Source organism: Lichenostomus cassidix, chromosome 19 (genome assembly GCF_008360975.1).
Source record: "Lichenostomus cassidix isolate B80296 chromosome 19, HeHo_3.0, whole genome shotgun sequence".
In the NCBI taxonomy this organism is placed as follows: Eukaryota; Metazoa; Chordata; class Aves; order Passeriformes; family Meliphagidae; genus Lichenostomus; species Lichenostomus cassidix.
Window position 1 is genome coordinate 1,906,367 of NC_139499.1, and position 16,915 is coordinate 1,923,281.

Consider the following 16,915-nt stretch of genomic DNA (forward strand, 5'->3'; position numbering starts at 1 on the left):
AGGGCCACGGGCCGGCCCGGGGGGCTCAAACTTTCCGTGACACCGAGCAGCCCGAGCGCCTTCCCGCCACCGAGCCCATCTCCGCCCCGTCAGAGCCCCGCGCTCCGCATCCCCGCACGGCCAGCACTGCGCACCCCGCGCTCGGCATGCCCTCACGGCCCCGGCACCCGGCACTGCGCACCCCGCATCCTCCCGGCCCCGGCACCCCGCGCTGCGCACCCCCTCACCGCCCTAGCAGCCCCCGCTCGCACCCCGCGCTCCGCATCCCCTCACGGCCCCGGCACCCCGCGCTGTGCAGGGCCGGGGGGCGATGCCCGGCCGCGCTGCCCGCTCGGCCCCACCGCGGCCCTCGGGCCTCCGTGCCGGCTGTGGCGGCGACCGGGCGGCTCTCCGCAGACGCTGGCGCTGCGCGGGGTCTCTGCCGCAGCCGCCGGCCCTGCGCGGGGCGGGAGCTCCGCCGCGGCCGCTCCGCCGCCCCCTCCCCGGGCGCCGTGAGGGGCGGGCGCCCCGCGCCCCCCGCCCGCTCCGCCCGGCTCCGCTCCGCCCGGCTCCGCTCCGCCCGTGCGCAGGGGGCTCGGCCCGGCCCGCTCCGCGCAGCAGCGCCCCGCGCCCCCCCGCGGGCCGGCGGAGGCGGGAGCGAGGCGGGGGAGGGCCGGGCGCTGATGCCGCCGCTGATGCTGCCGCTGCTGCCGCAGGGCTCCTCGGCCCCGCGGCCGCCCCGCAGCCCCGGCGCGGCCGCCCCGCGCGGGGCATGAAGTTGCGGCGGCGGCGGCGGCAGCGCGGCGGGCGGAGCGGGGCGGGCGGCCCCGGCCGCGCCTCCTCTGCGGGGCCATAGTCCGGGGCGGGCTCGCCGCGCCTGGGCGAGCGGTGCCGCTGCTCGCCAGCCCTCCCGCTCCGCTCGCCGCCGCGGCTCGTGCGGCCAGCCCGGCGCGGCCGGGGCGCGCTCCCCGCGATGTGCGCGCAGCGGCGGGCGGCCGCCGGCCCGCTCCCATAGCCCTGCCGGCAGCGCGGCGGCTGGCGGGGCCCCTCGGGAAGTTTGATGGCTTCTTTGAGGAGAGTCAAAGTCCTGCTGGTGTTGAACCTGATCGCCGTGGCCGGCTTCGTCCTCTTCCTGGCCAAGTGCAGACCCATCACGACCAAGAGCGGCGACTCCTTCCATGACATCCACCCCAGGGCAGAAGTGGTCAACTTGACAGCCCACGGCGTCAGCTCCATCCAGGATGCGGTGCTGAAGAGGCTCTCGCTCCTAGAAGACATCGTCTACAGGCAGCTGAATGGTAGGGATAGTTGTGCTCTCTTTCATGCCTTTGGGGTAGGGTCGGGGGTGGTGACTCGGGGCTCGGAGCAGGTGCCCGCCGTGCCTGAAGTTTGCATGACGGACCCCTGCTCTTCCCTCTGCTGTTGTGCAAACGGAGTCTCAACGGGCTGAAGCGATTTAGCACCTGATTTCCAAGTTCTGTGTGTGTTTAAAGCTGGGAGTACCTTGCACAGGATGGAAGGAAGTGGTAATAACAGAATGCTGCCGTTCAGATGTATAGCGGCGGTCAGAAAATGACAGTGGCACGATTTCTGCATCAAACGCGCCGGGTGTGCCGTGAGCGAACACGGGTTGGAGCAGCACCGTGTGTATTGATCGAGGGAATGGCTTTTACTCCTACAGAGCTGGGCTTTGGAAAGGAGTTTTTAAATGGCTCAAGCGTGTTGCATCATTTGAGTGCAGAAGGTCAGAAAGCAAAAGGCACTTTCTCTAAGAAGTTAAGCAAACTATTCAGTATTTCCTATGGCTCAGCACTGACAACTGCTAATTAAAATTTCAAGTAATGCTTCTCTTTATAGCACAGAAAAGCCATTTCGATTAAAATCTCACCAGGTTCAGTAGTTCTGAGATGCAGAAAGCGAGTTTTAAAGATGCTGTGCAGGATAGAGAAACACGTTGTAAAGATGTAAGAAATCTAGGTGAGGTATCTAATTAAAACACTCACTGTGGAAGCTGATTTTTTTAAAGTTGTTCCCCACAGATTCACAACTGGGGGTGTAATTTCAATCAAGGGTCTTGTTTATTGCTTCCAATCTCCGTAGCTTTAATGCCTGCAAGTTTCTGTGTGTCGGAATGAGTGGAGTTGGTGTTTCTGGCAGTGTCAGTGTGATTCCCTCTCTGAGTTTGGAATATGGAGCTCATGCCCGGTGCTGTGCTGAACCAAAAGCTGGTGTGTGCTGTGTCTTTGTGCTGAACCTGAGCTGTAGCTGGTGACACTTCTGCACCCAGGAGGAGAGGCAGGGGCAGGGACGCAGTGTGGCTTTCCCGGAGCACTTTGGGGACAGCACTGGAGCACTCAGCTGACGAGGAAAGTGTTACTGATATTCCCATTTTATACATTTGCACCTGTCCTGCCTGTGCCCGAGCCTGGCACCACGAGATGCTGATCACTGGTGGGTGATAAACAGAGGTGAAGCATAAGAATAACGAGGACTAAAGTATAAAGTTGAATGCTATTTGCAATCAAACTGTGAAATTGCCTTGTCCTGGATCCTGCTAGGGCAGAAGCTTCCAGGAAGATTTAGGCAGTTATTTGGGCAATAACTGTAGCTCAAGATAAGAGCCCTTACACCAGGACGTTGGACTAGGATAGGACAAGCGATCATGAAGCTGTGTGCCGTCCCTGCAAGCCCAGAGGGCGAGATGAGATTATCGGTTACTGCCCTTCTGTGGAGGTTAATGGGGCACTCCCTGCTCTGCCCGGCCCTGGGGGCTGCTCTTGGCGCTGGCTGGGGCTGCTGAGAGGAGCTGCAGGCACAGGGACAGCTCAGTGCTATCCCCAGGCTGCTGTGGGCACGGGGAGCGCTGTGCTGGAGCCTGCTCAGTGCTGAGCAGCAGTCATGCACCTACAGACCAGGGGAGGCAGAGAGGGAATAGATATGTTGGCAGATCACAAACGTTTTCTCCGGGCAGGCAGAAAGCTGAGCACATAAATGTGACATCTTGTCTGGCCTCTGCGTCCTGGGGTGATTTATAGCAGCGCTGATCAGTCTGGCTAAAAAATAGCTCTGGCACAGCGCTTATGTAACTTTGTGTCAAGTGTATGTTTGGTACATGTGGTTTTGAGAGAAGCTCAGAGTGCTCGGAGCTCTGAGGAGTGTGCTGGGGTTTACAGTGGGATGTGGGGGGCCAGGTGATCCCAATCCCCATCCCCACCCAGCAGCACTGAAAGAAAACGGTCAGGATGCTGGGACAGTCCCTGGGACTGAGGATGAGGAGCAGCTAGGCTGGCTTCCCCGCCAGGAATTTTCTGTGCTTGGATCAGCTTCATCCTGGGCATTTGAGGAACACCTCTAAAAGCTCCTGCCTGCTCGAAATGTGCAAATAGGAGCTCAGCACTTGTCTTTGATTTTCATGTGGGCAGTTGGGTGCTGGTGCCTCACAAACCCCACCTTAGCTCTGGGCCAAGTTCCCTGCACAATGACCCACTGAGAGAGGAGTTCTCTTTTGGTTCTAAAAGGTCATGGTTCATTTGAAATCTGATCTATGGTTTAGCAGCTACAAAATAATGGAATAAAGTATTCTACAGGGTGGCATGTGGAAAGCCTGCACCTCACATTGGGAAGTGTTTGGCCAAAGAGAGAAGCTACAACCCAGTCTGGGTGCAGCCAGCTATGGATTTCTTTTGCGTTATAGGACTTGGCTGGATTTCAGTGGGAGTTGAAGCCATCTTTAAAAACCTGAATCTCTTCAACAGCTCCATTCTGTACAGGTGAAATGAGCAATCTGATCATACCATTGCTGTGGGTTTGGTTTGTGAGTCATGTAGTGTAAAGCATATTGGAAATAACAGCTCTCAGTGGTGCAGCAGCCCTTATGTTTTACGTGTGTGTATTTATTTATCTCTGTAAAGGGTGCCCATGAAAACAAGCTAAACAACACTGCCTTGGCTCTGGGAAAGGAAGGATTTGACACAATCCTTCTGTCTGAATGACGTTTGTCTGCTATGTCATTCTGGAAATAACACCAGGCTCCCTCTTACTCCTCTCTGTGCAAGAAGAGCTGTCCCAAATGTGGCTCAATCTGTACATTTGCTCTGCTCTTTCTAAAAGCTGATTAGTGTTCTTTAACTCATTGCTCTTTGCTGATCTCTAATCGATGGCTTCCACACACAGAGGTATGAGGATGCCCTTTGGAATGGAGGCCTTTCTATGTGCAGGCACTCATCTGGGAATTCAGAGGATTTTTAATTTCTGCAGTCACTTTTATGGATGGAATTCTCTTGTCCAGCAGATGTCCAGAGAAAGCTAATGAAGGTCAGAAAGGAGCATGTGTATTTTAAAACAAGTGTTAACTACAACTTGTCTTTTTGATCCAAGCCTGGTTTTTGTGTGCTGACATTTATATAAGCACAAATTGTGATCCAGATTATTTCCAACTTTATGAAGATTTGCACAAATCAACTTCTCTGTTTGTCTCTGTGTTTACAACCAGGGGGTTTCTGTGCTTGTGTGATGAGGTGGTGATCTAATGAGGAGCTGGAGGGAGTTGAGACTCAGAAGGAGCATTCAGCTTTTGCAGGAGCCGTGTGCTGCTTCCTGGGAAGTGCTGAGCAAAGTCTTCCCATTAGCTTATCCCATTCCTCTGTGGCTAATGTAGGAACCCAGTAACGACCATGAGGAATAGGAGAAATTGTGCATTTATAGGACCCAGAGACAGCAAGGGTGGGCCAAGCTTTTAACATCCAAGTGGCTGTAGGGTGAGTGACATGGCTTGGGAAAAGCTGGTGTTGGTTTGAAAACAGTGTCCAAAGGTACTGTGAGCCCCCTGTCAGGGCATGGGTCAGTAAATGGTGCTGCCTTTGGAAAAGAAGGATTGCAGGAGGAAGAGAACTCTGAATAAACCCTGGGTTGAGGTGTGGGGAGCCATCACCTGTACCTGCCATAGCTGAACCCCTTGAACAGATGTGAGGGGTCAGTTCTGCTGGTCAGTGGGGACTTGAGGAACCTCCCAGGCCTGTCCACGTCCAGCAGAGGGCTGGCTCTTGGATTAAAGCCTCCAAGCAGTGTGAAGGCTGTAGATTCCCTCTCTGGTGCTCTGGGGTGGATACACAACAGCAGCTGACTCAGGAAGTGCTCAGCTGCCTGGAAGCCAAGGAGGCAGGAATGATGTGGTATCTACCTGAGCAGTGTGGAAAAACAGTATAAAAAGTCTTAACTTCAAGCTGATTACTGGCAAGACAGAGAACAGAAGGGCATTGCTGACTCATCCAGAGCTCTTCTGTCAAATTTTGTTTTGTAGCCTCAACAGATCATAGAATCACAGAATGGTTTGTGGTGGAAGGAGCCCTAAAGCCCATCCAGTTCCACCCTCTGCCAAGGGCAGGGACATTTCTACTATCCCAGGCTGCTCCAAGCCCTGTCCAACTTGATGCATAAGATCAGGGAGAATTAAAGCTATTTGCAGATTGTTGTAAAAGAGAGAGAGTGATGACTGAGTGCTGAAGTGAAGCTAGCCAGAAAACGGGTGAGCAGAGAGGGCTTCTTCCCCTGTGCTAAATAGATGCACAGATTAAACTGCTGCTTTCACCAAATGTTAAATGTTGAAGAGGAGCTTTACATTCCTTGGTGGTGAAATAAGCCTGTGCTCATTTTTTAAAGCAGCCTGCCTCTGTGCTTTTGCACATGGAATAATGTGAACATGCTGAGGTATGACCAAGTGCATGCCAGCAGCCTCCTGCGTTCTGGCTGTGCTCTCATCTGCTTATCCAATTAGGAAATTAACTTTGGGAAGGTTGCATATGGACATGGAGGCTGACACTGAACCACAGCCCTCAGCACGGTGTTGCTATCCTTGTAAAGTGGCACTTAATTAACTTAAAACACTTTGGAGATATGTGGATTTGCTTCCCATAAGGATAAGATAATGCTTATCTTCTCTTACACTTATCATCCTCCAAACACATTACAAACTTAGCTAACCACTGAGTATAGAAATTATATATGTAAATAAGGCAGATTAAAAGTGGTTTTATCAGCATTTAGGAGAATGTAATAGCACTACACCCACAGACTGGTAATATTGAGGTTTTAACAGGTAGGTAATATATTAACTTAAATACTAAGAAATTCCCTGATTAAGATAAATAACTAAGTGTAAATAACTGAGAGTTGGGAAAAGCTGCTTGTAGACAGAAGGGCCTTAACTTTAATCCCATTTTTGAACTAAAATAATTATTTATATGAGCAGAGCCTTGGTGGGTGAAATCCTTTGGTATAAGAAATGATGATGTGGAGATAAGAGATACACGATGGGGATGTGGCTGCTGTGTTAACTGATGGTTGTCACACAGCAGCTGGGATGCTGCTATCCCACTGCCAGGATATTTCTGAAGTAGAAAATAACTGTATTATGTAGTATGGCCTCTACACATTATATAGCAACTTGATAAAGATTGCCACTTTAACATTTGTACACCCAACAGGTTTGGTTGCCATATTCCCTGTTAGGAATAATGCAAATTATGTATTCAGTACCTGCTTTTAGAAGTTCTCAGCCTAAACTTCCCCACAGCAGGAGAGAGGTCTTCACAGGCTCAAGGCACCTGAGAGCTGCTGCCTGTAAATTATTCTTAGCAGGTTCCTGGGAATTGGGTCTGATACTGATCAGGGAAAGAATAGAGGAAATACTTCTTAGAGAAATAATAGAGTTAAAAGATGAGGCTTAAGATAGACATTTAGAAGCATCTGGAAGCTCAGACGTGGATGTGACATTTAGTTTGCAACCCATCTGACAAGGAACTGATAGATAATTTTTGGCTTTGATGGTTGTTTGGCATCGTGATCCAAATATTCCCTGTCATTGACAATGAATGAGTAATAAGCCACTAACACATTTGTCATGCAGAGACAACACAGGATTCATGGCATGCAGCAGCAATGACCAGAATACAGTGACAACAGTAGTATTTTAGTTTTGCATATTAATTCAGGTCTCCCTGAATGGAGAAACAGGACCTTACCTGGTTGATAAATTTCCCAAAGGTGCATTAGATTTATGCTATTTGGTTAGACTCCTATGAGAAATATCTCTCTAAGGATACAAAACACCCAGAAAGGTGCTGTATTTATGTGAAAAACAGTCTTGTTTGCAAGCCTCAGTCTGGATCAGTGGTGTCCTATTGTATCTTCAGGGAAAGACACTTGGAATTGGATTTATTTGAAAAAGCATGGGCATCTAGGGATATTTCAGTGATATTTCAGTGCCTGGAGGGTTCCAGCTGCCACTCCAGAGGGCAGGACTGTGCCTGGGTGGAGTTCTCACCTGCTGAGCTCCCAAAGCATCCTGGATACCCCGCGGCCTTTGGGATGGCAGCAGGAATTGCTGAGACAACAGTCCCATGCTTTGCTCTCTTTGATATCTTCCCTCTTGACTAGGCAGGACTGATGGATGAAGTTAGCTTTGCACGCACTCGGATTTTGGGGAATCTTCTGGTCCATTCCAGGCCACCATCCTCCCTCCTTATTCTCTCCATGCAGAGAGCATGAGTGTTACCGATAAGAAAAGGCAGCCTGTGAGAAACCAGCCTGATAACAGGGCATGGCACAACAGCAAAGGGAAGTGAGCCTTCTCAGGTAACCGAGGAGGTTTTACTAATTTTGTGATTCACGCCGATAATCTTTGCCTAAAATGGAACATCTGCTCCAGATGTTGCTGGCAGGCTGCCAGATCCCTGCTCCTCCAGACACGCCTGAGCTGCGGGGTGTAGGTGAGGGCATTCTGCATGTTGGTAGATTGCATTTAAAAGGGAGGCTTATTTTTGGTAAGATGTCCTTATCGAAGTCTGCAAAGGGCTGCTCAAGCTGAATACTCAGAGTATTGACCCTCCTGTGAGTCAACAGCAGTGATTCAACTCCAGAAATGTATCCGAGCAGCACAGAGATTATTTTTCCTAAACAGTTCTGGGAGTACAAGCAACTGTATTTTCCAGCCCCCAGTCCCCACAGTCAGATTTGTTCTAGAAATTGTTGAATGCTTTACACCTTATAGCTACAAGCCTTGCTATTTCTGCCTATAAATCTAATAGCTATCGACCCACATTCTGACATCCGCTGACAGTTATCTAAAAATAATGCAGGAATGATGCAACGAGACGTAAAACTGTGTGAGGAGAGGGCTGTGCTGAGCCATCACACCCTGCTCTGGGTGCAGCTCAGGGCTCTGCTGCTGGGGTCCTTGGGGAGATGCAAAGTTGCCTGAAAAAGAAGGAAAATTCCTGGTGAGTTGGATAAAAAAAATGCCAGTTTGCATTTTCCTTTTTAAACTCTGATACCCTGTGCTCGCCTGCTGCTCGCTGTGTAATGAATCCCAGTTCTGTGATCTGCCCTCCCAGGGATTCCTCCCTGGGACTCATTCTGATCCCTGATACCCCAGAGAGTGATGCCAAGGGCTGTCTGCCATGTCCCAGCACTTGTTCTGCCTTGGAACAGGAAACACCGACAGCATCACTGGCTCTCTGCTGTGGGAGTAATCTGAGAACTCTGCTTTAATGGGTTTGTTAAAAATAGGGATCTCCCTGGGCTCTGTGACCCAGGCTGGTGTGCAGGAGCACCGTTCTTCCTGCTGGCAGGGAAAATGAGAGATCTCTGGAGCTCTGGGGCTGTGTCACACACAGTAAATCAGCACATCTTCCCTCACAGCTGCTGTGCCGTGGTGCACATGGGGACTTAATTCCAGCGCAGTAAAACTGCTGGTGTGATGTGTCAGCATGGGATGCTCAGAAAGAAAGGAAGGAAGGAAGGGGAATCCTTGGTTCCTCTCCCCTTTATTACCCTCAGCTTATGCGCAAGAGGAAATTGCTTAGAATCACAGAATGGGTTGGGCTGGAGGCACCTTAAAGCCCATCCAGTCCCACGCCTGCCATGGGCAGGGACACCTTCCACTGTCCCCGGATTGCAGGGATCCAGGGGCAGCCACAGCCGCTCTGGGATCCTGTGTCCACCCTCACGGGGAAGAATTCCTTCCCAATATCCCACCGAACCCTGCCCTCCTTCCATTTAAAGCATTTGCTCTTGTGTCTCGCCCATGGTTTGAGGTGTGAGCCCAGCAGCAGCTCTTCCCCGGCTCTGGAAGGGGAAAGCTCTGGGTGGGAAGCGCTGGGCTCTGCCATGTGCTGCCTTTGAGCCTCTGAGCATCCTTAATCCCCCAACTCCACTCCCCAGCACCCAAATGGGACACAGGACTTTCTTTTCTCCCATCTCTTCTACAGAACAGCAGGACCCTTCTGTGTTTGTGGGCAGTGGAAATCCAAATTGCTGTTCCTTGGTGTGTCTAAGTGCTGCTGAGACACAGAAAGCAGAAAACCATTACAAGAGAGAAATCAGCAGTGGATTAACAGACACCAGCAGTGCCCCAGCTGAGTTATTCTGGGTGTTTCCTCGAGCTGCAGAGCCTCAGAAAGTCAAGCCAGGTTTCTTACCTGCTGGTTGTCAGAATTTACTTAACCTTAGTTTTAATCTTCATTAGCTCATGCAGTATTCTGGGCAGGGTAATGGCCCACCATGGCTGTGCCTGTTCTCAGAGCATTAAGGTAAAGTGAGAAGGTTTATTTTAAAACAACAATTAGAGTTTCTTTCTGGGTCTTAGCCTATATTGTACTTTAAATGAAATCATGAGGGCACTCACGTTTGCACCAAATTACTGCTAATTCTTCCAAAGCAGTTGCTTGATCACACTTTACAAACACAAAGCAGAGGAGGAGAATAAAAAAGTGAAAAGCCATTTAATGAAGTTTAAAGCTCGCTTATATTCCATTATTGGATTTTAAATCATTTTTGTTGACCTTTGTGTGTTTTTAGCTTTTGCTGCTTTCAGTGAGGTGGGCTGGAACATTGAATACCTTAAATAGCTGGGAACATAAACTCCCTGTTCTGCTGGATTTTACTGCAGTTTTTCCTATTTGCTCTGACAGGACAATAACAGTAATAAGCATTACACTGGTGTAAACCTGTCGTCAGGGCTGGGGCCACGTCATGCTTTGCCTTTTGCTAAGTGTGGACCAAACACCCTAATGTGGGATTTCAGTTTGCAGGAAGTTGTTGTTCTTGTCATCAGGAGGGACTGGTGTCACCACTGAGGGCAGCAGGATCAAGCAGGAAAGGCTTGGGGCTCAGTTTGAACTCTGATGTTTTGTGTGATGCTTCACAAGTCACGCAGAATAATATTAGAAAGAATATGTAAGTTAGGGATGTTCCCTTATGTATTACTGAAGGGATGTCTCAAGGACAGAAGAGATGAAGGTTTTTATGTGGGGAATTATAGGAGAACAAAGAAAATCTTGTAGACAAGTTTTGGTTATTTGAAGAGACTTGGGACTGTCATGAAAGAGGTGGGAACAGAAAGAAGTGAGGCAGGAGAGATGCTGGACTTGCTTCTTCCTCCTTAGGGAATCCCACAGAGTGGATGAGGCTGTGGGACCCCAGAGGGTCACTGGTGTCACCTCCCTGCCCAGGCAGGGCCATCCCAGAGCCCAGGGCACAGCATTGTGTCCATGTGGCTCTGCAATATCCCTGCTCAGGGACACTGCAGCCCCTCCCTGCTCTCTGCTCAGGGCTCAGTCCTGCCCAGGGAAGAAGTTCTGCCTCCTGTCCAGGTCCTGTACATCCATAGCCAAGGGCTGGAATGGAGGCTGGATCAAGGGATTCTCCACCCCTGACAGTCTGACCTTGCCCAGTAGTCCTGACTGCTTCCTGTCCCTCACATTTGGTGCTATAAAGCAGTGAGAAACAGGCTGTTCCCAAACCACTTAACAATTAACAACATAAATTATGCAACAGAATGAGGCAGAAGATTGGGAGAAGGGAGAAGGGAGAATTAGACCTAAAGTTGTCTTAAGTCTCTGTCAGTTTTGGATTTCAAACTACTGTTGGTTTAAACCTATATTAAGTACATGTTGATTAGGTTGAAAGGGGAGATGGGTTTGAAAATGAAATAATAGAATCATGGAATATGCTGAGCTGGAAGGAGCCCACAAGGATCATCTAGTCCAACTCCTGGCCCTGCACAGGATACCCCAACAATGAATAAAGAGACACACAGAGGGACCCTGCTTGTGGGAAGGTGGGGAACCAGACGTGTCAGTTTGGAGCAGCAGGAGCTTTTTGGATGAAGTGACTGGATGGACCCTGTCAGTGACTGGGTGGACTCTGTCAGTGTGGTTTTCAGGCCCCACAGGGGGAGGTCAGGAACAAAAACTTCAGTCTCTGGAGCAATAAATGACAGATTTACTCAGTGGGATGAGCATGCTGCTCTCTGGCATGAAAGGGGATGGTTTGCATGTGGGGCTGTTTGCTCAGCGCTGCGTTAGGAGGGCACAGTGAGTGAGGTGCATCATGCAGATGATTTATGGGTGTGCAGACACCTTTCAAACTGCCATCACGAGTGTCTGGAGGTACTTACTGCAGTGTCTGACATGGGAGGTGTTGCTGGGGTCAGGTCATATCGACTTGAGTTGCCTTTGGATCAAGCACTGAATCAATAATGACTTTCTGGGGGAGTTTAATCGCTGTTCTGACAGACATGAAAGGGGCCAGGCAGTAAAATGGGATTTTACACTTTTATCAGTCTTTTCCTAGTAAGTTGCTCAACTTCCAAGTACTAATTAATGCTATGTTCCTTCCACGAATTTTCCTTCCTACTGATGCTGTCTGTTTGATCCTAGAGCAGCACCAGACCTTGCAAATTAGAGCTGCCTGCCAGGCTGCAGTGGGGACAGAGAGCAGGAAGGAAGAAAACTTACACATCACATCCCCATTGGATGCCTTCAGCATAATTTATGCTCTTTGTGCAGCTGTTTGGAAAATCCTGGAATTCCCCTGAATGTCCAGCTCTGCATATCCAGAAATACCCAGCTCCAGTTCCAGAAATTCCAAAGAAATTGGATGTGGATATCCACAGTCACTCTGAAGCTGCAGACCTGGGTGGAGACAACTCCAGTAGCATTTTATTCTGAGGCTGCTCAGACTCCTGCAGCATGAAAAACTACTTTAATTTGTTTATAACTTTTCCAGTTGGACTGAGATTGTGAGATATTGTCAAGATGAGGTTTATCTTTAATTTCATCAAACTGGTCTAGATGTTTCTGGAAGTGATGTGTGAGAAGAGTCAGAGAATGTCCTCAGCTGGAAAGGAACTACAGTGATCATCCAGTCCCAGCCCTGTCCCTGCACAGACACCCCAACAATCCCACCCTGTGCATCCCTGGCAGTGCTGCCCAAATGCTCCTGGAGCTCTGGCAGCCTTGGGAATGTGACCATTCCCTGTTCCATGTACCATTGTCCCCATGGAGGGACAAAAGTGGCTGTAAAGGGAAAATGAGTGGAGTGTGTGAACTGTCAGTTCCAAGAAGAAATGGAGCTGAGAAGCCATGGGAGCAGAGAAAGGGGGAGATGAGGAGGCTGAGATGGGTGGGCACCCTGGGAATTGGGAGGGACAGAGGGGCATGGGATGAGACAGGGTGTGCAGGCAAGGAGCAGCAGTCCTGGATTTTTTCAGGAATATTTGAATGTTGTGCAGCTGCTTATTTTGTTACAGTTAGTGTGAAAAGGGCTCTCTGCAAAAAGAAAAAAAAAAAAGTGTATTTTCAACTCACTCCGTTATATAAATGAAGTATAAGTAAAAGGAGAGGTACTTGCAGAAGCTTTAATGGCAAATGCAGTCCTTGGAAGTTTGTTCTGGTTTGCTGATTGCAGTGTGAGCCTGGCTCAGGAGATGAGTGGGTGCAGAGCAGGGCAGGTATTATTAGCTGCGCAAAGTAAAACAATACAGTTGCTGTGGAAAAATTACAGGGTTTGTGCTGAAGCAGATATTTAACCTTTGTTTTTACAACTCCAGAAATGAAGCAGTTTGTTTCTTAATGTGAGTTTAATGCTCCAAGTGTGTGCTGACTGGATTTTCACATGGCATGGAAGAAATGCTGGGCTATTAAAGGCTGGTTTAACGATCTCTTTCCCCATAACTCCTAATATTTGCTATTTACTAATTATGATGTTCCGAAGTAGTTTGCATTTGTAGTAGGTGTTTTAAATGCTGCAGCTGTTTTAATTTCAAGCTCACTGCTGGTGACTTTTTTTTTTTAAAGAAGTATTGCATAGTATTGGTGATTTTTGGAGGGTGGCATGAGGATCTCACCTCATACTGTTCTTTATAAGGAAGTTTTTGATGTCCAGGTCCCCAGTGGAAGCAGAAATAGGTGTGGAAGAGGAGCAGCAGTGCTGGAGAACTCAAAAACATCCTGTGAGCATTGTTTTGTGGTGTAAACTCTTGTGAGTCAGCAAGGGTGTGCCCAGGGATGGCTGCTGGGGGGCCCTTTGTGATATGGGACTTACTACTATGTTTGTTTTTTTAAATCCTTGGGATTTTCCGGCAATTTTATAACAGGGGAAATGTGGTTGTTTGAGAGGTCACAGCCTAGGCAGCAGCTTCTCGAGGAGGCTGTGGGAAATAAAGGAGCAGAGTGGTTGGCTCATGGCCCATTTTCTGCTCCAGGGGACAGTGGGATGGGATCAGGTGAACTCATTTAGGGCCCCGAAGGTGCTGTGAGGACACTGACCTTTGTATGGGGTCTGTGTCACCAGGTTCGGTGAGGGGGGAAAGCTGGCAACTCCCCTTGGCCAAGGGAGCCAACACCCCCTGGCTCCACTGCAGCTCCCACAGAGATCCAGGGGGGAGCAGAGATCCTGCAGCCCAGGAGGAGCCCAGGGCAGAGCAGGGCTGTCTGGAGAGCCTCTGACCCCGAGGGAAGCTCCTGCTGGAGCAGAGTCTTGGCAGGACTTGTGACCCCATGGGAAAAGGGATCCACACTGGGCAGTTCCTGCAGGACTTGTGACCCCATGGAAAAAGGGATCCACACTGGGCAGTTCCTGCAGCACTGAGCCCATGAAGGTTCCTGCAGAACTCTCCCCTGGCAGGGACTGTCCCAGGCTGCAGCAGGGCAGAGGGTGAGGAGTCCAAGCCTGGGGAGGAAGGAGCAGCAGAGCCAAGGTGTGATGGACTGACCACTGCCCCATTCCCATCCCCCTGAGCCTGGGGAGGAAGGAGAGAAGGAAGGAGAGAAAATCTGGAGTGAAATTGAGCCTGAGAAGAAGGGAGGCTGTGGAGAATGTGGAGAAGGTGTTCTAAGATTTGGGTTCATTTCTCAATTTCCTGCTCTGGATTTCTGGGTAATGAATTCAAGTGATTTCCCCCAGCTGAGTGGGTTTGCCCATGACAGCAGCTGCTGAGGGATCTCTCGCTGGCCTTATCCCCCCAGAGCCTTTTTCCCTGTGCCCTCTGTCCCCTGGCCAGCTGAGCAGGGCAGTGACAGAGGGACTTGGTGGTGCCCAGGTGCCCAGCCAGGGTCACCCCACCACAGCCTCACTGTGTGAGTGACCTCCCTGCAAAGCAGAGCTGGGAGAGCCACAGAAGTGGTGAAAAACCAGCTTGTAAAGGCTGGGGCTGTGCTTGAAGGAAAAAGGGAAATGTGCAACTCAGAACAACTGGGATGCTCTGCAAGCAAGGCAAGTCTGTTACCTCAGCTGTCTATTCCCTTTGCATGTTATTTTACCTTGAATTTTACTTGTGTTGTTTTTTCCCTAATCCCATTTCTCAATCACCTTCACCAGAGGCAACTCCAGCTGTGACTTGACAGCTGCTACTGTCTTCTCCAGCATGTGCTGCCAAAATTCCCAGTTGATTGTAGGGCTTAAGGCACAGTGCTGTCTATTTTCTGTATTTCTGCCTACTATGAAATCATACATATTAATATTAATCATGCTCTTTCCAAATTCAGAAGCCTCCAGGCCTGTTGCAATTATGTTTGGTTTTTTTAAATTTAGTTTGTGGCAGGTGTGCCCAGGCAGTAACACAGCTCATGAACATGGCCCAGGCAGAGCTTTGGGGTTGGGTGGACTCAAGTTTTGAACTAAAACCTCAAACTCTTAAGGAAGTTTGAGTGTAAGTGAAAACTTGGAATAGACTCTCTCCACTTCCCATCTTGTGAAACAATTCCTTGACTTGCCAGAAGGGCTGTGGTGCCAGGGGTAGGATGTGCTGCAAGCTTCTGATGCCGAAGGTTGGGTGTGATCCTGCAAACACCTGCTGTGAGTACCTTAAACTGAGCTCATTCCTTGCTGCCTTTAGCTCCCTCTCTGCAGTCTGGAGGGCAAAATGCTGCTGCTCTTGGAAGCAGCATCCATCCTCTCTGTCTCTGTCTCTCTTTCTCTGTCTCTTCCAAAAATATTAAAAAAGGAAGAAAGATTTTCCCTTTCTTGCCTGCTCCTTCCTTGGCATTTCTCACACCTCCATGCTGAGCCTTGGCTTAAAGCCTTACGAGTTGAAACTCAAGAAGTTGGGGAGGGGAAAAAAAGCTGATCCAGGAGTCTTCTGCCTGGATCAATGGAGCAAAAGAACAGGCTGAAGCTGCACAATTGGGAGTGAGGAGAAGTTTGCTCATGTGCTGTGTCAGGAGCTTGTACAGGCGATTATCTTCAGAGGTGCATGAGGCAAAAGCTTTTCCACTCTAAGGAACTTCCTTTTAACTTGAGTTTTAAAATGCTGATTTTTAGTTTATTTTTGAAAAACAAAGTTGCTGATGGGGGCATTCGAGTAATAATGAAATTTTTGTGGTTCATTTTCTTTGACTCGTTTTTAAAATGTTACTACACAAAACCTTTTCAGTATTTGCCTTCTGTGAGCACTGGGGTTCCTTTTCCTCCCCCCAGTTGCATTCCCTGCTCTCTGCACACTCAATCCTGCCAGGCTCCCCAAGCTTCCCTAAAGGAGCTGGGTGGCAGCAGCCCGGGGTGCCCAGGCTTGGTGCAGAGCTTGGCTCTCCAGGTGTCCCTTGTCACCTGTTCAGTGACCAAGGCTGGAACTGGGAGCAGCAGGAACATGTCCTGTGAGTCTGCATGGGCACAGCTTAGGAATTTCCTTATTCCTTGAATATTGCCTGTTCTGTGCAGCCAGGCTGGCAGAGCTGGGGGTGTTCAGCTGGAGAGGAGAAGGATCCAGGGAGAGCTCAGAGCCCTTCCCAGTGCCTAAAGGGGCTCCAGGAGAGCTGGAGAGGGACTGGGGACAAGGCATGGAGGGACAGAACACAGGGAATGGCTTCCCACTGCCAGAGGGCAGGGAGAGATGGAATATTGGGAAGGAATTGTTCCCTGGGAGGGTGGGCAGGCCCTGGCACAGGGTGCCCAGAGAAGCTGTGGCTGCCCCTGGATCCCTGGCAGTGTCCAAGGCCAGGCTGGACAGGGCTTGGAGCAGTCTGGGATAATGAAAGGTGTCCCTGTCCATGGCAGGGGTGGAATGAGATGAGCTTTAAGGTCCCTTCCCACCCATCTAGTCTGGAATTTTATGAAACCACTGGTAGCTCAACCTGCATTTTTTTGAGGAAGAATCTTCTGTACGTCCTGCTAGCATCCCTTCATGTGGGGGGTTGGGAAAACCCAAGAAATTCTGGTTCCATCACTGCAGGTGTAAGCTCTGCTCTTTCCAGGGCTTTCAGCAGGGTTAGGATCAGGCTTTGCTCCTCCTGAGCTTTATTAATTGCCAATATGAATTGGAATGCTCTGTGCTAGGCTAAAGAAATAAAAAGGTAGGGCCTAATTTTCAGGCTGAAATTGATGTAAGCTGGGCTTTTCTCATGTGAGTCCCTTGAGCTTTTACAGTCTAATTCAAGAGCTTTTTTTTCCTTCTTTCTTCCCCTTGCGAGGTCATGAAGAGCCTTTACATTCATGTGCATTGTGTTACCTGTCAGGGACGTGGGTTTGTAGTTGTGGGCCACATTCAGAACTACCTAGAGGGCAGACACCTTCCAGCTGTCCTTCGTTTCTATGCCTCAGGTTGGTTTTTCTGACAAGTATAGGCACTTTCATATTTATACCCGTGACAGAAATAAATCAA

At 49.7% G+C, this 16,915-nt stretch overlaps 1 protein-coding gene across 1 annotated transcript in view; it reads left to right on the top strand.

The window, feature by feature from the left end:
- The first annotated feature begins 862 nt into the window (after positions 1–862).
- GALNT17 (polypeptide N-acetylgalactosaminyltransferase 17) overlaps positions 863–16,915 on the top strand; it is a 197,003-nt gene continuing 180,950 nt past the window's right edge. The window contains exon 1 of the mRNA XM_085078732.1: positions 863–1,277. Coding sequence (XP_084934858.1) covers positions 1,040–1,277 — 238 coding nt within the window. The 5' untranslated portion in view covers positions 863–1,039. The remainder of the gene's footprint in view (positions 1,278–16,915) is intronic.